Source organism: Actinia tenebrosa, unplaced genomic scaffold (assembly GCF_029948245.1).
Source record: "Actinia tenebrosa isolate PJP-AT-01 unplaced genomic scaffold, QUT_ActTen_1.0 PGA_scaffold9__36_contigs__length_13948895, whole genome shotgun sequence".
Taxonomy (NCBI): domain Eukaryota; kingdom Metazoa; phylum Cnidaria; class Anthozoa; order Actiniaria; family Actiniidae; genus Actinia; species Actinia tenebrosa.
The window spans coordinates 4,542,108-4,567,055 of NW_028292586.1; the positions used below are offsets into that span (position 1 = coordinate 4,542,108).

A 24,948-nucleotide genomic window follows, 5' to 3' on the forward strand; every position below is an offset into this window, starting at 1 on the left:
CAAGAACAGTTTATGAGGAACGTTTTGATTTTGTTAGCGATTTAAAATAACACAAACAACACAAAATAATTGGAATTTTATTGTGAAAGTCGAGTCTTACAAGAAATGGTCAGCTTCGGGGATTATCCGGGAGATTTGAGACTCTAATCTGGAGACCGTGAGATACGGTCCAAAATCTGGAGACTCCCGATTTATCCGGGAGAGTTGACAGCCCTGTTAACGGCCGTTCCGTACTTGACTCTGTTCGTACTATACCAACAACAAGGCGACCGCGCGATGCTCCTTACGTCAGTAATATTCAACCGTCCAGAGTTAATATGAATAATCAAATTCACCTTAAGTTCCATATAGACTCTAATGGTTCATTTTAATCACATGTAGCCCAAGCTTGGTTTCTGTGGTGTCCTGTTATAAGGAAATGTATGGAGATTCATCAAAAATTTCAATAAAATCATTAAAACGTAAAATAAAGCCTCGAAATTTTACCCGATCACTGAGAAATAGCCCCTCTTTCGCTCTGCGTGGTTATTTTTTGAATTCAGCCCGTTTCAAGGATTTTTTCCTCCACCATTAAGAAATACTGATTATGTTTCACTTCCGGAAAGCTGCGCATGCGCCAAAAATGGATTATGCCAGAGCCCTCGTTTTTCGCCGCAGGCCGAAAGAAACGCAGGCTCTGGGTACGAGATTGATGAAAATCATGCTTTCAAACCTGCTTTCAAACAGAGTTCTGTGTTTACTTCCGTTCAACATAAGAATTAGAAATCGGGAACATATTTTTTTATTTTTGGCAAGTCTTTTAACGCATACGCTCTTATACCGGAAGTCCAAGAAATCCTGGTCTCAAAAAATGGATTATGCCAGAGCCCTCGTTCTTCGCCGCAGGCCAGAAGAAACGCAGGCTCTGGGTACGAGATTGAAGATGAGCCTGCGATTTAGGCATGCGCAGTTAAAACTTCCGGTCTGAGATTCATGGACCGGATACCGGATGCTAAATTGAGCTTGGGATACCTGTGTTACAGCCACAGCCTCTCGTTTGGCGGTGCTGACCAAGAGGCACGTGGGATCTGGGTACGAGATTGACATTTTCCAAGAAGGTCAAGATTCCCTTACTTCCGCATATACTCTTTTCCTTCGGTCACGAGCAATGCTGGTATTCTTCTTCCCTCGCCATAATCAACGGAGAAAAAACACGTACAGCAATGGCTAGAGATATTCAACTTTCACAAAATGAAGATTTCAAGTTCCACGATAACTGTAAACAATTTGTATTTGCCGTAAAAAAGCTCATAAGCAGACCCTCCCTGAGAAAGATGACGTGCTATCGACGATCTTATCGACGGCTGAAATCTAATGAGTAGCCTTCGTTATCCACAAAAATATATATCCATATGAGGTAAATATTGAGATTTTATTGCAATGATGATTTCAAAGTAAAAGTATTTTCCAGTCTTATAATACCTATACTAGTCTCACCCACAGCCGCTTCCAGTGTCGTCACGCAACGCTTTCCCCTGAGAAAGCGTCGCGTGACGACAGTGACAGCGGCTGTGGGGGAGACTAAATAATACCTAGAACCATAAGGGAAGGAGGAGGAGGAGGAAGGAGGTCCAAGAATGCCAGAGCCCTTCTTCGCCGCAGGCCAGAAGAAATGCAGGCTCTGGGTACGAGATTGCACAAGAGAATAAAAACTGCTTACTCAATCATTTTCGTTCCTTCTTTCCTTGGCAATATTCGCGTCAGGCAAGTGTTGAAAAATATAGGGATATTCCCGTTTGTTTGGCTCTCTTACACGCGATCTTCTAAGGTTACTTAAATCTAAACTTTAAAGCAAAAGTTTAAAGGTATAACAAACAAAACAAAGTCACTGTAAATTATAGGAAGACGATTTAGCTGACGCTTTAGCTTACTCCGACGAAGGACTATATAAGTTCCGAAGCGGCAGTTCCCATTAATCTCTTTACGGTGATTCAATTTATCTACAAGTTCCTACTGTTTTATTCAGAAACACCGACGCAGTCCACGCTAGTATTCTACTAGATATCATCCACCTGGTTTAGCTGAAAATTTGGCATGCAAATGCTGCATGTAATGACGATGAAAATACATTAAAGTTCAAGCATTCGTATCAGGTGAGAATCTTTAGTATTAAGTGGCTTTGTGGTTGAAGAAAGTGTAGTAAGTTTAATATGTTTTTTCTAAGGGATTAGACTATATGAAAAGACGAAAAGACTGTGTCTATATAGTTGCTAGTCGCACCATGACTTGGGAAACTTAACTACGTTTGCTTCGTTATGAAGTTACAGTATTTAAACGTAAAAAGGTGTAAAATATTGACAAGATTAGTGTTAATAACACATTTCATTTATCACAGGAGTCAAAGATAGCTATAATCATCGTAAAAAACCCAAAGAAAACCTCGATCAAAATGGGAAGCACCTTCAGTGGCATGGTTTTTACAACACTTCTTACGGTGAGTAAAATCATTCATTCATTTTGATAATATTAAGAAAATAAGAATTTTGATTCAGTATATTTACATTAAATTAAAAAATAATTCTATGAATAAAGATGAAATCTTTGAAGGTTTTGCTTATTCAAAGAACTCAATCTTATGATAAACAATCTATTTAAATAAGTTGTTGTCATCGCATAGATATTGGATTGGAAGGTCAAGGTCACGTCTACCATTGAATGCCGCTTCATAATCATAATTTTTCGAATTCATATTTTAATAAAGCTCTAAGTTAGAAAGTTTAAGGAAGATATATTTTAATGTAATTTAAAAATTCTTTAGAAGTTATGAGAATTTCATTCCTCAGTTGACTTACGAACTCGTAACTTTATATACAATCTTATATTTATAGCGACAAGAGTATTTAAAATCTATGATAAGATATTGGATATGAAGATTGCAAATTCAAATTATGTATTTTAAATGAGATATGTGAAGAATATCATTATTATCACATGATAATTGATAGATATAAGAAATGAAAGAATTGAGTTTTTGAATAATTTATGTAGATTAAATATTTGGTTCTGTGATTTTGACAAAAGAGCATTATTTTCATATATTTTTAAAGTGCTACTACGACAAAAATCGCTCAAACTTGGATTCAGCTGAATCTTCCTAAAAATACTCTTTAAAGGTCCAATAATCACTGTATGAAGTGTTTTCTCGATATTCAGTACGAAAGTATGATATTTTTACGATTATTTTTTGGAGTCTGTGACGTCTACACTCAACATCAGACATTGCTACATATATTTCTTTGTATATAAATCCTTAATTTATTTTATTCCTATAAAGCCCAAAGGGTGGCTAATGTGCTTATTTCACATTACTTGTGACTATAATTTATATTTTGGGGTGTTTGGGTATTTCTTTCTCCCTTTACTACTGATATTTTGATCATAAACTACAAATATATATATATATAATATTTCATATTAGGCCTTTTTCGAGTTCCAAATGACTGCAGTGTTCCTTGATTACAGACTTCAGTGTCCAAATATTCACAAATACCAATGGTAAAGTAAAGAATGCACAACTTCAACAATATACAAACACTTTGAAATTTCATGGAACACATGAATGTTCTGCATGAAATTAAGGCTAACCATGAGGTAAAGAAAACTCAAAACTGCCATATTTGCAGCCCTTATTAGTTGTACCCTAAATTATAAACGATGCCTTAGTAAAAGCTCTGTTATTTATTTCTGTGAGAAGAGGCACATTTTTGAAAATTATTCATGGCGTTACAATCAAATAATCCATCTTTTTTTACTCCCAAATCAATTGTCATGGTGTGCTGACAGTGTCAGGATATGATGATATTACTGTACATTGGATGAATGCCTGTTGAAGTTTGATTTCAAACAGACATTTTCCTGACATCACACCAACAATTCTATGAGTCTGTATCAATTTGAATTTTTAGTGCTCTAAAAATGTTGGAATGAAATGGGTCAACTAATATTCATCAAACATCTGTGTCATCACAACACATTTTCACTTTTTATACTCATTTCCCACAATTTATTAGACATGATGTCTGGTATATGTTAGGTTTGTTTGTCATGCCTACTTTATTATGAACCGTCAACATATGGCAATGTTCTATCACCTATAAGATGAAAGTTTGCTAAATGCCATTGCTAGCTATATTAGGCCCATTTGTTAAAACCTTTATGTATATTAAAATGTATCAAAGACTGTGTTATTTTGCATATAAGAAATAATGAATTATTATTATCATTATTAAAGTATTAATTATTCCATTATTATATTCACAGTGTCTTTTGATGAGGTACTTGAATGCAGCACCAGTTTGTAATTTTAATAAATTAAAGTATAATGAAGTTGGACTTGGTTTATGTGGTTCTAATGGTTATGTCACATTATGGCATTGCCCCTCGTGTCATCCTGGTCATGGACAATTAGAGGAATGTGGGAGAAGGTATCCTGAAGGGACTAAAGTTGGATGTGTTGAATGCATTGCCAATCATACGTACTCAGACACCTACGACATTAGTCAGTGCAAGCAATGTACTCGTTGTCAAGAAAATGAAGTTCAGAGTGGACAATGTACACGAGAAAATGACATTATACGATGTACCTGTAAACGTGGTTATTATAGGGACAGAGGACACTGCAAGCCCTGCAGCTGGTGTTGTTGGGATAAGACTAATGAGAAGGTACCTGAATGTAATATTCCACAAGTGCCAATGGCAAAACAATGTTCTTTACAGACTGCAAAAAATTGTGCTCCAACGACTCCTGCACCAAGTACCATATCAACTACTACTGTTATTGCTCCAATTACTTCACCAATGACTGCCTTCACAACTGAACAAACTAGTAGCAAAGAATCCAAAAATAGATCCAATTCCATTAACATTAATACAAATGACCCAGAAAGCACTACAAAGGATTCAAAAAAAACTGACAAGGAACATAGTGGTGGAAAAGATAGTGGAGAGAGCACATTTTCCCAAAACAATACATGGATTACAGGAATTGTTGTAGTGGTCATTATTTTACTCGTTCTGTTGGCTACATTTTGTTGCTGCAAAAGAAGCAGTAAGTTTTTATAACTACTTACCTTTTTATAATTATTACTATGCAGTAAAAAATCTCTTGTGACATCTTTCTTGACAGCTACTGTATAGTTCCATAAAATATCCATACCCCACCCACAAAGGAAATTGGAAGTTCTGGAGGGGAGGGGTTAGAGAAAAAAACAAAATTACAGAGTTTGAATGGAAGAAAATTGGAAGTTCCTGGGGGGTACAGGGGTCCTTTTACAGGAATTTCCTCTGTGGTTGGGGGATGGATATTTTCTGGAACTATACACATTAAACTTTTAATATGCTAAATTATATTGCTAGCTGTAGTTATGAACACTTACAGTGTGACTATACCAAAATCAGGGCCACCTAGACAGCAGGAACCAATCAAATTGTAGAATGAATTTGAAAACATTACCATAACAATCAGAAACCTAGAGCGCAGGAGAATGGTAATTTGACCCTGATGTTATTACATGTAAACAACTAGATAGCCATCGTCATTTTTTCATGCGAATAAAAGGATATGTTGAAAGGCTATTGTTTTCTGCATTATTAAATATACAAAAATTTACTGGGGTAGAAAAATATCCTGTATAAAACATAATTATCTTACTCAGGGTTTATAGAAAGATTATTGCAAATTTGTTTCCTCATAGTAATCAGTGTTTTGATTTTAAAATGATGACAAATAAACCCAAATGCCTACTATGACATCACACTCATTAGCATACTGGAAGTATGAACCTTCATATCTCCAAGATGCATCACTCAAATCATATTAAATTATTTTACTATTTAACTATTAACTAAATGTAGAATCAATGCTGAAAACATTGAGTTAGGGATCATAGACACTTTAAGAATACTATTCTTTGTTTGAGTTGTATCCGTATATTTATTTGTCTTCTCATAATCAAGATAAATAAGAGGTGTAAATACTATCACGTGATGCAGAAGTTTTTTAATAGTTATTATATATACACAAAGTTTGGCTGTGGTCAAATAAATAGAGGATATTACATGAGTGCGCGGAGAGAGAGTGTTCAAAAGATCTTTCACGAGTGAGCGCAGCGAAAAAGTGAGAGATTTTCAACACGAGAAGATAAATTTCGTATCTCCAAGCGGCCATGTAATATTCTGTTTATTATATAATTATCCATAAAATCAACTTGATAAGCTTTTCATTATTATCAAAAGTCTTTATTTATAAACTAATAGCTTAAGTACACATGGTAACGATATTTCCACATGTGAAAATAACATGTTATTTTCACATGTGAAAATATCAGTTTTTCGAAAAGGAGAAATATAGGTAATTTATGGATAATTATATGATAAAAAGTATTCATTTTATCCATCAATATTCTTTAATGATCATATTTTGATGAATTTTATTTATTTTTGATATTTTCATTTTTTTAGGCAATTCTTCTAATGGTGATTCAATTGAATTAAATAGTAGTTCAACTTCCAATGCATCAAGCCCAGGTAATCTTTAATTTTTAATTAATTAATTTTCCTTAGTACAGCAGATGGCGGTTAAGTTTGCAGTTAAATCAATTCTTTAATGATCATATTTTGGTAAATTTTATTTATTTTTGATATTTTTGTTTTTTTAGGCAATTCTTCAGATGGTGATTCAGGTGAAAATAGTGGATCAACTTCAAATGCATATATATATTTTTTTTCCGATATATTTTACAAATTTTATATTCATATACATTAGCTTAATTTATATTTTACTATTTATGCTTTTATGATCAGGTATTTTAATATACTGTATTGTCCTATTTTTCCGTTTATTTCATTTAAGTTATTTCCAGGACCTCTCTGAGAATCACCAGTGTGAGCAAGTTTTCCTGGAGCATAAAAAAAGTTATGTGCAATAAAGATTATTATTATTATTATTATTTCAATTCCTTAGCTCCACTACTTGACAAAAAACGTGACGTTAACAGCAATAAGTCTGGAGAACATGTAGATTTAAAGCTGAGTGATTCAAGTGCTACATCTCATGCAAAATCTAAAGGTCTGTCTACAGTCATTATTACATTATTTTATTTTTTATATCTTTCTTGGTTATTTATCAAGTTCTAAACAACATCTGGGCTGATCTAATTAAGTCAGGACACAGTTAACTCACAGATAGAACTCTAAAACAACCTCTGGGCTGATCTAAGTCAGGGCATGGCTAACTCACAGATCAAACCCTGAAACAACCTCTGGGCTGATCTAAGTCAGGGCATGGCTAATTCACAGATCAAACCCTGAAACAACCTCTGGGCTGATCTAAGTTAGGGCATGGCTAACTCACAGGTCGAATCCTAAAACAATTTATGGCTGACCTTATGGCTTCAATTCCCAGATTGGGATAGAAATTAGCATGTTACAATTTGAGCCTGGGGGGGGACTCTCTTGAAAAGTGGGTAGGGGGGCTCAACAGACGTTTTTAAAAATGACCCTAAAAGGTATGCATAAATTAACTGAGATGCTGATTTCAGACCTTAAAAAATACGACCACATTTAAAATGACAACGTTTCCAACCATTATATTCTTGTATGACGTTTGATATTTTTCAAAACGAACAAATCTGACCCTAAAAGGTACAGAGTCAACCGGGAGTCAGCCGGAGACCCTAAAAGCTACACAAGGTCTCATTTTTGACCCTAAAAGGTCCGTGAAGCCCCCCTATCCACTTTTTAAGAGAGTCCCCTCCCCCACCCCCCGGGAATTTGAGGTTTTGCGGAGGAGGAAAACCAGAGAACCCAGAGAAAAAAACACTCAAATCAAGGGGGATAAAAAGGGACTGGAGAAAAGGGAAAACCCAATGGAGGATATTATTGATTTAATGATTATTAGCTCAATAACTCTTGAATCTTTTGTTGATGAGCTTTATAAAATTTCCGGAGGTGATGTAGTAGAACAATTATTATATGAAATTGCAAAAAGGAAAATTATAGTATAGGTAATTATAACCCGAAGTCCTCAATATAATATGCCTTACTTTCAGTCACTATAATATAAAAAACTGGTACTTTTATACTATTTTTTCAGCCTTAGAAAGTCCAAAACTTCAAAACAGTGAGGAGAAGCAATCTGTATTAACTTACCAAGGCTCATGTTTTCAAGGCAGCTCAGCTGTTTCTGATAGCTTATGTAGTAACCATTCTGTTGACGTCAGCTCTCTCTCAGTAAAGAACAACAACTTGACCTAAAAGTTACAAGCCTTCCTCTTGAGATCTTAAGCAAAGTTTGTGCAAGGCTAGATGCTGAAGATCCATTCTTCCGTGACTATCGTATGTTTGCTGAACAACTTGGTGTCGAGAAGGAAGCTATTGGCAATCTTGCACAGACAGAATCAAAACCAACTCAATCCCTTTTGAATGAATATGAGCTAAGAATAAAGGAATTCCTTAAGATCTTGAAGGCAATTGAGAGAGAAGATGTAATGGAGGTTATAGAGAAGTGGCTGAACCATGATTCTAAAAAGAGTGAAAGTCCTCTTGAAGCTTAACTGTAAGTCAATTAAAAAACATTTAGGCTTATCCAGGGGAAGAAGAGCTACTCTGTGGAATCCAATGTTAATTCCCATCGGGTAGTTCCAGAAATTATTCATACACCCCTTACAGAGGAATTTCCCCACTCACGTACCCCCAGAAATTCCAATTTTCTTCCATACAAACTCTGTAATTTTTGTTCTTTCTCTGACCCTGCCTCCACCCTTCGGAAATTCTAAATTTCTCTATGGGTTGGGTATGGATAATTTCTGGAACTACACATCTATAGTCAGATCATCCAGAGATTTGCATTAATGATGCTACTACTGTAGCTGCTGTAATAATTCGATAGTTTTAATTCGCTACTTAGGGGAGTGAGCATTGCATGACGACACTAATAGCGGCTGAGTAGGAGACTGTGTAGGAGTTTTAATAGGCAAGGTTTGATAACTTAAAGTTCAGACTTGGATGCTATGCTTTATTCGTATGGTAATAATTCATGTTTTTTTACCCTTAAGGAGGCTCAAAATGGTTTTTCTTGAGCGCATGCGCGCTCTAGGTCCGAAGAACTTGCAAAAAAATATTTTCGTGCTCATAAATTAAAATGTTTAAACTGAAAAAAATCAAAAATTCTGCGGTGAAATTTATTCAAATTTTCCATAGGGCTTTAGTTTATGTTTTCAAAAACTTAAGGAAAATTTTTAAAAATTCTGGGAACTATTCCAAACAAATTTTATTGATTTTTACGAATTCCCTTTTACAGAATTTTTTCTTTTTTTGTCAAAAAGAAGATTACGATACAAAGTTTAAGTATTCCGGTTTTTAAAAAATTTCACCATTTGCTTCCTGAGTTATAATTTTTTAGATGAACATTTTTGATGGCATACCAAGGGTTCTGATGTTGTCATGGCAACGTCTTACGTCATTTTTTTCATGTTCATTGCAATCTTTGGTTTATAGTCTTTGGCTTTCCTGGTTTACTTGCTGTCATATTATAGTCATACTAATTTTTTCTAGTTCATAATTGGGAGTGTATGTGAAGGCACAAAACACTTTCCAGCCTCCTTAATTTTGTCTTTTTTGTCTTTGTTGAGAGCGGTGATAAGATTAAATAAGAGGACATACCAACAATACCAGTTTCTTTCAAACTTTTTGTGTGTTTTTTGGCTAAACCTTGTGAGTACATAACATTTTGACCAACTGTTGATGATCAACATATGGTAAGCGAGAGGAAATACTACGCATAAGTATCGATCAGATAATAAATTGTTAAATTGCAATATAAAAGTGAAAAAAAATTATAGAAAAATGGTAGTAATGGCGATTACAGTTTTACTATTTGTATAGGAAATCGCACGATCTCGAGTACAATTTGGAAATTAATAGACACGAGTAATGTTTTGAAAGTTCTTGTAATTGCACGAGCCTTTAGGCGAGTACAATTAAAGAACTTTCAAAACATTACGAGTGTCTATTAATTCCAAATTGTACGAAAAGATTGTGAGATTTTTTGTTTATAGTTCACTCAACAAAATTTCAGTAAAAAATGCGAAGCGACGCCGTCCATCTTTGTCTATTTGGCGGCCGATTTCCAGTCCATCGTGCAACTGAAATGCATAAAAAAGATTAGTTCTTACGGCTTTAAAATTTTATTTATGCTTTTTAAGTACAAAATGATAGAAAATAATTGTTTTGACATTGTTTTGGCCGTGTTGCCATAGCGACTTAATTCGGTACTCCTACGGAGTACAATTAACGCTATAATTGTACTCCTCTCGACCAATCAGAGTCGAGTAATTTTGTTGAGTGTACTATAAGTTCAAAAAGGAAGAAAGAAAAAAGGAAAAAAGAAAAGTAGAGAAAAAGAAAACAAGTAAGAACATGAACAGTCTGCAAACAAACAAAAATAGCCACATTTTAAAATTTTACACTAATATTACTTTCTTTAACTACAATGTATCTTCATTTTTGACTAACATGTAGATGTACATAAGGGAGCTATATAAAACCTAGGAATGTGTACAATCATATAATTACCAGAAATTATCCATAGGAATAAATTATCCATAGTAGATTATACGGTCCTGATAATAAGACATTTATAAGAACATATATTAGCACCACAAAAAATTTGGAAGATTTATATTCATTTTAATATAATTTAATTACCTGCATTCAGACATATGCAAGCATATGATTCTTCTTTTAGTTTTCTATATCACCTGTAACTTTAAAAGGCTGGCTTTTTGAGTATAGAATTTACCAATGAACTAATAAAAGGTGTCAATGCTTGTATTTAAATAGCAAAGCATGCAGATGTAATCTCAAAAACAAAGACAAAACACAGACAAACAAACTTATACTTTACTCTTAGCAGATAATTTTCATACCTGTTTGTAGTAGAACTTAGTTTAATTGGGTTATTATTCTAACTAAAGGAATTATTCAAAGTAAAAATAATATTAGATTGGTTTGTGTAATACTCAACATATGGTTAAACAGATTGCAAATGTTTGTCTGAGTCTTTAAGCTGTTTTTAGAATCTGCATGTTGTGCTATTTACAAAAGCCTTACAATGGATGGATCCAGTTGTAACACTTGAAAAGACTGTGTGGTGTATATATATGTATGTGTCGTTATTTTTCATGAATGCAAAATAGAAAAAATATGATGATTAATATTTTAACCTATTTTTGTGACAATAACTAATGTAATTGATGAATGACTTTATTTATAGAGGTATTAGACAATGATGCAAGCAGTTTGATTCTTCTTTTAGTTCTTCAAATCAATTTTACGCCTGAAAGCTGGCTTTTTGGCTATAGAATTTGCCAATGAAACTAAAAAAAAAGTCAAAGCTTGCATTTACACGTGCTTTACAATCTTGGCTGGATCCAATTGTAATACATGAAAATGTTTTTCAATGCTTGGCTGAATACATAAAATAAAAAAGTCTGTAGTGTAAAATGTTGTATGACAACTTATAATGTATTTAGTGCTATGCATATGTATATTTCTAGTCTGAATTTGTAATAAATAGATAATATAATAATATGTAATATGATATAGATATAGATTCCTATTTAATTTGGCTGTGAAGTTTGGCAGCGTCGTGTTCATGGGGCGGTGTTTCAAAGTTGCTGAAATATATTTTATGTTCAGCTGTGTCGTCCGCCTGAGCGTGGTGTTGCTGAGCTTCACAGTTAAATTTATATATAGTTCATATTAATCTTGACGTAATGTTTTATTATACTATAATCAATTTCTCTAATAAGTTCGTGTTGATAGTTGTTATTACATATATTTTATATTTTTAAATTTGTAATTATTTTATATTGAGGGCCACAAGTTTATTAGTTAGTACACTATTTAGTGCCACCCTCATTGAATAAAGATGTTATTATTATTATAATAAAGTTGTACATGTTTACATCCCATTGTATTATTAATTAGGAGGGGGGAGGCACTTGGTGTTTCTTTGATTGGGTGGCACTACCGAGTGCCTATATGATAGAGTAGAGATTTTTGTGGGAAAGCGTTGGTGTGGCATATAGGTTTGGTTGCTAGGGCCCGACAGCCCATCCTCTAGATCTGTTGTCCCTACCAGTAGGCTGTTACCAATGTTATTCAAATCTAATGCAGTACGTAAAACAACTTTCTTTCTCTGCTTGTCTCCATTTCCCATTTCCGTGTTCAGATACAAGCGGCATATGTATATGATATCATTGTAATATTGTAATTGCATCATATATATATGATATCATTGTAATTGTAATTGCATCATATATATATGATATCATTGTAATATTGTAATTGCATCATATATATATGATATCATTGTAATTGTAATTGCATCATATATATATGATATCATTGTAATTGTAATTGCATCATATATACATGATATCATTGTAATATTGTAATTGCATCATATATATATGATATCATTGTAATTGTAATTGCATCATATATACATGATATCATGTAATTGTAATTGCATCATATATATGATATCATTGTAATATTGTAATTGCATCATATATATATGATATCATTGTAATATTGTAATTGCATCATATATATATGATATCATTGTAATTGTAATTGCATCATATATACATGATATCATTGTAATTGTAATTGCATCATATATATATGATATCATTGTAATTGTAATTGCATCATATATATATGATATCATTGTAATATTGTAATTGCATCATATATATATGATATCATTGTAATTGTAATTGCATCATATATATATGATATCATTGTAATTTGTAATTGCATCATATATATATTATATCATTTTAATTGTAATTGCATCATATATATGATATCATTGTAATTGTAATTGCATCATATATATGATATCATTGTAATTGTAATTGCATCATATATACATGATATCATGTAATTGTAATTGCATCATATATATATGATATCATTGTAATATTGTAATTGCATCATATATATATGATATCATTGTAATATTGTAATTGCATCATATATATATGATATCATTGTAATTGTAATTGCATCATATATATATGATATCATTGTAATTGTAATTGCATCATATATATGATATCATTGTAATATTGTAATTGCATCATATATATGATATCATTGTAATATTGTAATTGCATCATATATATATGATATCATTGTAATTGTAATTGCATCATATATATATGATATCATTGTAATTGTAATTGCATCATATATATATGATATCATTGTAATTGTAATTGCATCATATATGTATGATATCATTGTAATTGTAATTGCATCATATATATATGATATCATTGTAATTGTAATTAAGTACAAATAAATTGTTGTTGTTGTTGTTGTTGTTGTTGCTCTTCTTTTGTCAAAGTAAATAATCTATTTGATAATATCTTAGATTATAATAAATGTTTAAAATGAGAAAAACTTATGCTAATCTAGTGCAAAAGTTCTACTTCCGGCCACAATGGACTTAAGGCTCACAATGATTACTATTTCCGGTTCAGAGTGGTTCAGAGTGTTTTGTGCCCGGAAATACTTCACAAATTCCAAGCACATAATTTATTATTGGGTTACCTGTGTGTACCGATTCTAGCCCATTAGATTTCTGGGAAACCAAAACTTTATTAGCCTTCACACATCTTCAAAGACAACTATTTGAAAACTTTATATTCTGTCTTGCAATTGATAAAGCATAAAGAAGGTAAGCCTTTAAAAATAATATTGATTTCGGGGAAACCGCGCCGATTCGAAGAGAACGAAAAGACAAGCATGTCTCAGACTTGTCAGTGACTTGGTTGTTCAAAACTAAAAATATAAAAGACGTCTCTCTCTCGTTGAATTCACTCTTTTTGATTGAAAAAAACTTTGAATTCTTTCTTTCTACTTATCCTGTTAAGACTTACTTGAGGTGGGACGGAAAGAAGTGAGCTTTCTTTGTCGACTTGTCGTTCCAATGACTAAAAAGTTACAAGGTGGGGAACGATAAATTATGCATTTAATAATATACTAAAAGTTGAGAGTTGACTCTTAGATTTGCGTCATAAATTTTTTAAAGATGAGAACAAGTTAGCAATTGTTTTTAAAAAAGCTTGTTAGGGAAGAGCACGTTCTTTATATTGTGGGGGGGGGGGGGGGGGGGGAGGTTGGTTGGGATTCAGATGGGAGGGTCATTAGTAATAGCAAAAGGTGAGGGCTGTCCCTTCCCCTCTACTTTTAGAAAAATATGGAGTCAGGGAAGGGGTTTGTCACATTATTGAATGAAGGTCAGCAGTCAAACCATGAAATTTTTGTAACAACACATGCAGACTAAGACATGTTCCATTCATCTCTACTCAGACTCATTAGCATTGAGGTATGGGACTGTAGTCTACAACCACTGATAGAAGATAGCCTTTAGTAGATAACCATAGAGTACACCATTCGAACGCAGTTGCAGTGACTAGAGTAGATTTATTGACGGTAGATATTGTTACGATCTTAAGAAACTAAGAAACTGGTTCGAACTGAAATACAGGTTAAAACACAACATTAATTTAAGATCAATTATGCTAGCTATTACAAGATCAATAAATTCACTTACTTTGATGTACGTGGATAGGATAAAGATTGAGAAAGAAGGTAGAATTTTGATAGATTGAAGACTGATAATACGGTGTAGTTAGCGTCGAGAAAGCTATATGATACTACTGAAAAAGCACGTGTCATAGATTGATTGACTGAGGTATCGAGTCACTTAATCATATAATAAAAAACTTTGTAAAAGATTAACTAGTTAACATTCCGGCCCCTTAAAGGCGCTAAGTACTGCCTTTACAATAAACTATAAGGATAAAGGCCGGAGGACAAGAAAACTGAACGGTAACAATAATAATCGTAAATGGTATGTAATAAACTAAGAGTTCAAAGTTAGTGTCCCTCGTGCATTGCACAATAGTATATCGTAGAGTCCTTTTTTTAGGCTGCAACATCTGCTTCCTCCAGAAGTACAATCTTACTGACTGGACGTACAAGCGTCGATGTCTTCGTCCTTATTTTAGCGGACCGTACTAAGCCATCCACACTATTCTGGTAAACTTCTAGTACTCTGCCTAGTGGCCATGAAAATCGCTGTGTGGTATCATCAACGATCATCACGACGTCGTTGGGTTGCAGATTCCGTTGCTTTTTGATCCACTTTTGGCGGGCTTGTAGACTGGGCAGGTACTCTTTCACCCACCTCCTCCAAAAAACGTCGGCTAGGTACTGCACCTGTCGCCACCTTCGCCGACTGTAGACGTCTTCCTTTGCAAAAATACCTGGGGGAATGGTCGAACCTGGACGTAGCAGTAGCAGATGGTTGGGAGTCAGAGCTTCAAGGTCTCGCGGGTCTTCAGAAACCTTTGTAAGTGGGCGGCTGTTCATGATCATTTCTACTTCGCACATCAGGGTGGATAACGTTTCGTCGCAGATGGTTTGTTGTTTTAAAAGTCCTTGGAGAATCTTCCTGGTCGATCTGATACATCGCTCCCACACACCGCCATGGTGCGAGCCTGAAGGTGGATTGAATGTCCACTTTACATTCTTTGCTAGAAGCGCGTCGTGGATGGCTTGCTGATTCATTGATTGGATCGATTCGCGAAGTTCCCTTTCGCCCCCGACGAAGTTCGTCCCATTATCCGTCCTAATTTCTTTAGGTGGGCCTCTTCTTGCGATAAATCGCCTTAGCGTGTTTATAAAGGAATCTGTATCTAGGCTGTGTGAAATTTCTATATGAACAGCTCGTACGGTAAGACAAGTGAAGATCACGCCGTATCTCTTTACTGTTGTTCTTCCACGACGTACCAAGAACGGTCCAAAGAAGTCAATCCCGACGGATGTGAACGGTGGATTATCCGGAGTCACGCGGTCTCTTGGCAGGTCCGCCATTTTTTGCTGCTGTGGTTTGCCGTGATTCTTTCTGCAAAAGAAGCATGTACCGATGGCACGGCGCACCGCTGCTCGGGCCTTGACAATCCAGTATCTTTGTCTTAGATGAGATAAAACATGCTCTGCGCCACAGTGACCATTAGTAACGTGGTGGTGTCTAATCAACAGCTCGGTGACATGCTGCTTGCTAGGGAGAATAATTTGGTGCTTGTGATCTTCGTCTATCGGTGCGTTCGCCAGACGACCTCCTACACATATCAGGCCATCAATCAGCTGAGGACTGAGGTTGTAGATAGAACTTGACTGCAACACTGTGGAATTACGTGAAGATAGAGCGACAACCTCTTCGGGAAAGGCCGACTTCTGCACTAACTTGAGGATTTCCCTTTCTGCCGCATTCATCTCGTCCACTGTTATCGGATCCAGCTTGTTCGAAGTGTTGACAGTCTCTTGAGCCCGACGCTTGCGGCACAGGTTACGGAGATTTGACTTCAACCGCAACATCCAGGCAACGGACTTGCGCAGGCGGGTCCAACTGGAGAACCGTTCGAAGCGCTTTACCATATCCCCGTTCATTTCCGCTGTGGAGATAACGTTGACTACTGCTTCCCTCTTCACTTCTGGGTCGTTATCTTCCAGTTTCACAGCAGGACGTCGAGGCCAGTTCTCTTCTGAATTCCAAAGGAAGCCTGGACCATTCAGCCAGCGGTTATCTCCTAAGGCCGCTTTAGGCGACAAACCTCTTGACGCATCGTCTGCAGGGTTGGACCTTGTGTCGACATACGACCATTGAGTCCTTGTTGACTTCTCGCGTATTGCAGTCACTCTGTTTGCTACAAACGTATGGAATCGTTTGTCCTCATTCTCGATGTATGCAAGTACGCATGTGCTGTCGGTCCAAAATCTCGAATCTTCTAGCACTGGGATGGAAAGCTCTTTGAGAGACATCTGATCGAGTCTAGTGGAGAGAACAGCCGCAGACAACTCCAACCTCGGTATGGTAACTGGTTTGAGGGGTGCTAGCCTCGACTTGCCATTGACGAAAGAACAGTGAATTCTCCCTTCTCGATTGACTAGTCTGAGGTATGTTACTGCTCCATAGCCTAGTTGAGAAGCGTCAGAGAAGTGGTGCAATTGGCTTGATGAGACTTCACCGAATCCGTCTGGTTTGAAGCAACGACGGATAGCTAAGCTTTCCAGATGTGGTAAATCTTGCAACCAGCTCTGCCAGCGTTGAAGGTCTGCCTCTGTCATAGGATCATCCCACCCTAGTCTTTGGCGGCACAGGTCTTGGAGCAGCAGCTTAGCCGGTAGCGTATATGGAGCAACGAATCCCAGCGGGTCGTAAATCGAACTGACTACCGAAAGTATACCTCGTCTGGTGGCGGGTCTGTCCTTGATAACGATAGCGAATCCAAAGGTGTCGGATGAGACTTTCCACTGAACGCCAAGAGCTCTCTCAATGCATGTAGAATCGAAGTCCAGAGTCTTCGTAGAAGGCGCTCTTTCCTGTTCTGGGATTGTCGAGAGAACCGCAGCGGAGTTTGACATCCACTTTGTCAAACGAAAGCCTCCCTTTGCCAATAGATCACGCAGCTCTTTAGCGAGATGAACTGCAGCTTTCTCGGTAGCCACAGACTTGAGGCAATCGTCGACGTAGAAATTTCTCTTAACTGTCTCGATTGCCTGTGTACTGAATTCTCCTGAGTAGTCGTCAGCTGTCTTGCGTAGAGCAAACGTTGCGCAACTAGGCGATGAAGTTCCTCCGAACAGATGGACATTCATCTGGAACTCTTCTATTTCACCTTCGAGATCTCCATCCTTAAACCATAGAAATCGTAGAGCGTCACGATCTCCTTCCGGTACTCGTACCTGATAGAACATTGATTCAATGTCTGACATGAGGGCAATTGGTTCCTCGCGGAATCTCGTAAGCACCCCAATCAGAGAGTTGTTAAGGTCCGGCCCCTGTAGAAGCTCATCGTTCAATGCTTTGCCTTTATGCTTAGCTGAGCAGTCATATACGACGCGGACCTTGTCGGTTTTTTTTGGATGGAACACAGGGTGGTGAGGCAGATACCAGGTAACATTCGTGGCGACGTAACAGTCAGTGACCTTTCTGGCGTAGTCTTTCTCGAGCAGATTGTCGATGAATCTTGAATACATCTCGTGTAGCTTGGGGTCCTTCCCGAGTCGTTTCTTCAGGAGCAGAAGACGGTGCATAGCAAGGCATCTGTTGTTTTCAAGAGAGGGCGCGTCATTCTTCCAAGGCAGCGCCAACTCGTAATGCCCATCTTTACGACAAATAGTTTCCTCCATGATCTTTAGAGCTCGCCTGTCTTCCATTGACATAGTTCTCTTGTTGTCGTATTGTGAGTCGTTGAACTCCATATTGCAGAAACTCTTAAATTGATGTTCGAGATTTGCTTCAGATTGAACAAAGTTCGACATGTGGAATTCGTGGGCTCCATTTTTCAGTGGTCCGACAACCGCCCATCCTAGAATGGTCTTCATTGCGTATGGTTCTCCTTCTAATCCTGCTCTGATTTCCTCCGGTTGCAGGGCTCTGGGAACGTCGCTGCCAATCAGTAAGTCGACCTCTGCATTGATGCTTGGTATACTAAGACCTTTGAAGTGTTGCCAACTGTTTACATCTACTTGACTAGCCATACTTTCTGTCGAGACAGGAAGATTCGCAATGGAGAATACGGTAGGAATTTCTAGATGGCCAGTACCATCCAGGGCTGATACCTCTAGGCCAAGAACTGTTGTCTCAGTTTTGCTGTTGACCTTCTCTATCGTCGTGATAGATAAAGTGGTTTCCTTTCCTTGGGCATTGAGCATGTGTTTGAGTCTTTCTGTGCAAAAGGTGGTATTTGATCCCCCATCCAGGAACGCGTACGTTTGTACTACCTTGTTGGAGTCTCTTGCCTTGACCTTCACAGGAACTATAGGCAAGGCTATTATCTTCCGGGTCGGGACTGTTGGGTGACTCTTGACATAGCCGTTTCGAACCTGGGAGGAACTTTGGTTGGTGGTTTGTTTCGAATCACTGCTTGTTGCCTCGCCATCTTGTTTGGATTCTTTAGCTGTACTCGACTTTGGGTGAAGAAAGGTCGAATGTTTTTGTGTGCATCCATCCACCTTGCAAAAGCTTGCCTTTGAACAAGAATTAGCTACGTGACCATTGGTAAGACAGTTGTCACACAATCTCTTGTTGCGAACAAGTTTGTGTCTTTCTTCTAAGCTCATTCCTCTGAAGACGGAGCACTGAGAAAGCCAGTGATTATTGCTGCATGACGGGCATTCTGGAAGTCTCCGAGACGTCGTAGTATTGAGACATTCGCTGTTCTTGTTATTGCTGTTTGGAGATGTTCTCGCGTCGACTTGAGTTGCGAACGACATTGTTCTCCTAGTGTTTCGTTCGTTGTAACTTCTTGGCTTGTTTGTATTCAGGTTGCTGTTGTTTGACATGTCACCGAATATTGGATGGGCTGCAATTCTCGCGCGATCCTCCACGAATGCGGCTACATCGTCAATGGTAATTTCTCTTCCGTCCCTTTCGGTGATCCTATCTGCGATGTCGCGCCACTTCAGGCGTAACCCGTATGGCAGCTTGTCCACAATGCGCTTCAGCGTGTCCGGGTTTTCTATTTTACTCGAAAATCCAATCTCTCTTAGGGTGTTCCTGCAGCTCGTGAGAAGGGTTGAGAACTTACGCAGTGCTTCGCCAGATTCGGTCTTTATCGGGTTGCCTTCGGTTAGTCTACCAACATACGATGCTGCTATTTTGTAGCTTTGGCCGTATCTTTGCTTAAGAAGTTTTCGGGCTTCGCGATAGCCTTCTGCGGGGGGCATTGAAAGGCAACTCCGCATCAGCTCCTGTACGTCTCCAGCTGTATATTGTACAAGATAGTACAATCTTGCATTGTCGCTCTCCGTTTTGGACTCGATGATATTCTCAAAGGCTCGGACGAAGCTGCAATATTCTATCGGATTTCCGTCAAAGGTTGGTACCTCAGGCTGAGGTAGCATCAAGGCAAGGGTGTGTCGCTGTTGCTGAACCAGTAGGCTCTCTATTTGTTGAGCTTGCATTCTCTGGGCCGCCATCGCGCTAAGAATAGCTTCTTCGTTTTCCGATTTTATCTTGATGTCCTTCTTCAAGTCCTCTGTCTTCTTCTCGTTGATTGATATTTTAAGGTCGGCTGGTAAGTTGAGCATCGGTGGTGGTGTTAATGGTGTCTTAGGCCTTTTAAAATCTCCGTTTTCTTCCGTACTGTCCTCGTCTGTTTCTTCGCCGCTCGATTCATTGGAAACTGTCTCGTAACTGCTCTCACCTTCGTAGGCATTTTCTTCGGCGGTGGCCTTTGCTATTTCTGTTTCCAGTTCCAATTGTTCCATTTTCTGTTTCAAACGCAGTTCTTCTTCTTGAAGTGCTTGTCGTTTTTTAAGAAGCGTCACTTGAACTTTCAACGCTGCCTTTCGTGCGGCGATATTTGACCTTGACGAACGTGAGCTGCGATGAGACGTGACACTGGCGTTGTCGTCATCGACCTTTGGATCGCATGACTTCTTCTCCAACTCTGATGCTGTGGCTATAGAGTCTATTCTTCGTTTTAAATCGCAAACTCTTGTCATCTCTGCTTCGAAGTATTCATGGGATTCTTCTATATCGCATTCGTCAGACAGATTGGCGTGGTAAGTTTCGTGAGCAGTTCGAAAATTGTCCATCGCGTCATCCAGTTCGGGAATTTTCAATTTTATGGATTCTAAATTGTCGACGCTGAGTAGCATTTCTTTGATTTCATTTTGTGTTTTTGTAATAAGCCCTTTGGCGGCGCTCCTAGCTCGTTTCAGTTGTCGCAGTTCTTCCATTATTGGATTGGCAGATTATTGAATTCCGATCATTCCTTTGACCATGCGGTTATCAATGTTCCTTTGAACCATACAGCATTCCGATCATTCCAACGAAATCAAGTACGGCGAAGTAGAAGTTATACAGCAATGTACAGTCGTAAATAACACAGCTATACGTACCAAATTCGAACTAAATGTAGTCTACAACCACTGATAGAAGATAGCCTTTAGTAGATAACCATAGAGTACACCATTCGAACGCAGTTGCAGTGACTAGAGTAGATTTATTGACGGTAGATATTGTTACGATCTTAAGAAACTAAGAAACTGGTTCGAACTGAAATACAGGTTAAAACACAACATTAATTTAAGATCAATTATGCTAGCTATTACAAGATCAATAAATTCACTTACTTTGATGTACGTGGATAGGATAAAGATTGAGAAAGAAGGTAGAATTTTGATAGATTGAAGACTGATAATACGGTGTAGTTAGCGTCGAGAAAGCTATATGATACTACTGAAAAAGCACGTGTCATAGATTGATTGACTGAGGTATCGAGTCACTTAATCATATAATAAAAAACTTTGTAAAAGATTAACTAGTTAACAGGGACCGTGTACAGGACCGGAGCTTACTGTACATTGGAAAATGTAAAAGGCTCATATTCAAAAGATTAAAATGGGTTGTGAAGGGGGGTAAAGGTAGATTGATTATTTAGTGGATGTTAACAAAAAGTTTGGAGACTAAAGCACCCTAGCCTCTTCCCCTCTGTGGTTCCTATGGTGTGATCTGAACCATTTCTGCATTGAACACAGGAAGACCAATGCAATTCAGAACTGAAGAAGCTTCATTTTAAATCGTGGATTGTGGATATGATATAATAGACCTCTCAGTTTACCTTGGGTGAAATGTTTTCCCATTTCACACTGTGTCATTTGCTATATAGAGTATTGTTCATTTGTTTGACGGTTGTGCATGAGAAAACACATGAATATATGGATACAACTTAAACAAAGAATTATATTCTCAAGAATATATTTATAAATTATATTCATGTGGCTTCTCATGTGCAACCATTAAACAAAGTAATGATACTCTAGAGAATGTTACCTGGACTGAGATGGGAAATTTATTATAAAACATTACATTCAAGGTAAAGAGGTCTAATGGGGAAGCCTGGCTGGTTGAATTGCATGGCTCAAACCATCCCATAATCTGCCTTTGATCTGTAATAAACTCTGTAGAATGTTATTACCTCAATGTAAAATTATTTGTATTCTTATTTGCATACCCATCTGAAGATTTATTCACTCAATATGCTGAGCTATGCAGAAACTATAGCTGGAAATCAACCAGATGATACCCAAGGAATAGCCAAAGTTGGACTGATAGATGGAAGTACCAACAAAATAGTAGAGCTGGTGGGTTGTGTTATACATCTGTCAAAGAAAGATGAAAGCCTCAGAAATATTCTTAAAGTGGAAACAAATATTGAAATGGAGTATTTCATTTTTGTGCCTTGGTTCCACTCATGTAGAAGAGAAGTGAATGAAAACAGTACGAAAATTGAGGTGAAACTTCACCGTTATAAAAAGGAACAAGGAAAAAAGTTTTCGGTAGATAAGGATAACAGTAAAACGATTTTTGAAAATTATCACAGTGATAACTATTTTGTCATTCCTTGTCCAGAATTAAAAGAATTCCAAAAGTCTTCTTTTTTAAAAAAATGGAGCTCAAACCTCCTCTTACACAACAATTCAAGCCAAATTTCACCTAGGGAGAATTCCTTTTGTGGATTCAAAAAAGACGAGACTTCATTCAAATATTGTCGGTTTGACAAGGAATTTAACAAGCTGGAAAAGCAGGGTGTTCTACTGATTCGTCCATCAACCTATGAAAGCTATGTGATGGGATGCTACAAGAAGGAGAACGGTAGAATTAAGAAGTATTGTTTCCTTTTAAAAGGTAAAGTAAATAAGTAAATCAAATCACATTACTAAGTATTTTTATGAATCATTGGTATATAATAGAGCAGAGAGAAACAGTCATTTTAATACCCGGGGGGGGGGGGGTACTACCACCCCAACTTGGGTAGGGGTGTGCCACCAGGACCTCAAAACCCTGACCCTATCCCAGACCTAAAATTTTGATTTTACATACCCTACCCCAGACTAAGACTAAGAATTGTACACCCTATCCCAGACTAAAAGACGGAAAAGAGGGTTTTTCAACAGATTGCAATCAATATTTACTAACGTTTTTATTGTTTTTGTGCCGGCAGAAAGCGTAGCCTATTCGCCAGACAAAAATGACCAAATCATTGACCCTAACCCAGACTAAAATGATACCCTATCCCAGACAAAATGTCAAAAAATGATACCCTACCCCAGACCCAAAAGCCGAAAAACCATACCCTATAGGGTGGCACATACCCGTATAGCAAATATAGGGGAGTACCCCCCGGGCTTTAATATTCCCCTTTCTATTTTTTATGCCATCTCTTTCCCTTCCCAATTTTTTTGACCATTTCTTCCTCTTCAAACAAATTTACTGCTAATTTGAATAATAGTGATCTTATCCCTTTTCTCTGATCTTTGTGCCGACTCTCCCTTCTCCGTATATTTTTGCATTGTTTCTCCCTCTTCCCTGTCATTTTTTAGCCATTTCTGCCTCCTTCAAAACAGAAATACTAAAATTTATCAGGGGGATCAAGGAGTGGTATAAGGGGTGACTAGTCACCCCCCTTTTGCTCAAATTTCTCAGTATTATTGTTAGTAACAGTCACTCTCCTTTACCTCGAATTCCTGGTAAATTTGTAATCATCACTCCCCTTCTAAAATTCCTGGATCCGCCCCTGTTTATTCATTCCCTCCATAAATGTAATGTCATTCATCCATTCATTCATCCATAGATTCATTCATACATTCATTCATTTAATTATTCATCTATCCATTCATTCATTTATTCATTCATTCATTCATTCATTCAAAGAAAGAAAGGACAGTTTCAGTACAATCAAAAAATAATTAACGAATGGATGTGCGGATGGATGAATGAATGAATTAATAAATTGGTAAATTTCATGTTAATTTACATTCAAGTATGAATGAATTAATGATGTTTTGGAACAGGACTAGAAGAAATTGCTGAACCTGCAAGAGGGACAGACAACCCTACTGCAGAACAGCCTCCATCTGGAAGGAGTGAAGGAGGAGGAGGCAACCCTACTGCAGAACAGCCTCCCTCTGGAAGGAGTGAAGGAGGAGGAGGCAACCCTACTACAGAACAGCCTCCCTCTGGAAGGAGTGAAGGAGGAGGTGGCAACCCTACTGCAGAACAGCATCCCTCTGGAAGGAGTGAAGGAGGAGGGGACAACCCTACTGCAGAACAGCCTCCCTCTGGAAGGAGTGAAAAAGGAGGGGACAACCCTACTGCAGAACAGCCTCCCTCTGGAAGGAGTGAAGGAGGAGGAGGCAACCCTACTGCAGAACAGCCTAAGCTTTGGAGACACCCAGCCCTGGACGTATCTCAGGAGTCTGAAGATGGACCAATTGGCTCAAAATTAGTAGTAGTATCAGGAAGGCATACAAGCCGTCCTATGAATCTTGAAAAAGAAAGGGCAAAAATAGAGAAAAAAGAACTGATTCATAAAACATATGGTAAAAGTGTTGTAGATATGCCCTATGATGTCAAGAACGAAGTATGTCTAATGCTTAACCCCATACAAAGGCTAAAAGCCAATGACTATCGCAAGGTAGCTGATGAAATTGGCTTGACCCACTATCAGATAAGGAATTTAGCAAAAGAAAACCCTATGGAGGATGTTTTTGAGGTGATGATCAGCCAAACAAAAAAAGTAGATGAGTTTGTAGATATTCTATTTAAAATAGGTAGAGGTGATGTTGTACTGAAGATGTATGACATGGCACTACACACACAATCTTAGTAATTCTGAGTACGTCTGGTGGCCATATTAATAGTTAGAAGAAGTTAAAAGCCACTGATAACAAGTTAAGATCAAGGTATGTTGTTTTTTTAATTTAAAAATTTTACGATTTTTTCAGCATAAGACAGCACAACGGATACATTGT

At 37.3% G+C, this 24,948-nt stretch overlaps 3 protein-coding genes across 5 annotated transcripts; 2 read left to right on the plus strand and 1 right to left on the minus strand.

The window, feature by feature from the left end:
* The first annotated feature begins 577 nt into the window (after nt 1-577).
* On the plus strand, nt 578-8,440 carry LOC148904564 (uncharacterized). 2 transcript variants are annotated; one of them, XM_089024596.1, is made up of 8 exons: nt 578-1,396; nt 2,006-2,132; nt 2,375-2,473; nt 4,300-5,086; nt 6,499-6,564; nt 6,696-6,719; nt 7,001-7,105; nt 8,132-8,440. In XM_089024596.1, exons 3-8 carry the CDS (start codon nt 2,429-2,431, stop codon nt 8,290-8,292), a joined length of 1,188 nt encoding a protein of 395 aa, XP_088880722.1. In that variant the 5' UTR covers nt 578-1,396; nt 2,006-2,132; nt 2,375-2,428; the 3' UTR covers nt 8,293-8,440. The 2 variants fall into 2 exon arrangements, with proteins under 2 accessions (XP_088880722.1, XP_088880723.1); XM_089024597.1 differs by lacking the exon at nt 578-1,396 and adding an exon at nt 1,581-1,844.
* A 5,230-nt stretch (nt 8,441-13,670) lies between these two features.
* On the plus strand, nt 13,671-24,872 carry LOC116300799 (uncharacterized). The gene is made up of 3 exons (XM_089024633.1): nt 13,671-13,792; nt 22,159-22,822; nt 23,989-24,872. The coding sequence occupies exons 2-3, from the start codon at nt 22,174-22,176 to the stop codon at nt 24,801-24,803; spliced, it is 1,464 nt and encodes a 487-aa protein (XP_088880759.1). The 5' UTR covers nt 13,671-13,792; nt 22,159-22,173; the 3' UTR covers nt 24,804-24,872.
* Nucleotides 14,522-21,481, minus strand: LOC148904565 (uncharacterized). 2 transcript variants are annotated; one of them, XR_016118776.1, is made up of 2 exons: nt 14,672-21,481; nt 14,522-14,594 (listed from the first exon to the last, which is right to left on the minus strand). XR_016118776.1 is itself a non-coding variant. In XM_089024608.1 (2 exons), exon 2 carries the CDS (start codon nt 20,869-20,871, stop codon nt 15,046-15,048), a length of 5,826 nt encoding a protein of 1,941 aa, XP_088880734.1. In that variant the 5' UTR covers nt 20,872-21,190; nt 21,268-21,481; the 3' UTR covers nt 14,522-15,045. The 2 variants fall into 2 exon arrangements, 1 of the variants encoding a protein (XP_088880734.1); XM_089024608.1 differs by having other exon boundaries at nt 14,522-21,190; nt 21,268-21,481.
* Nucleotides 24,873-24,948: the final 76 nt, after the last annotated feature.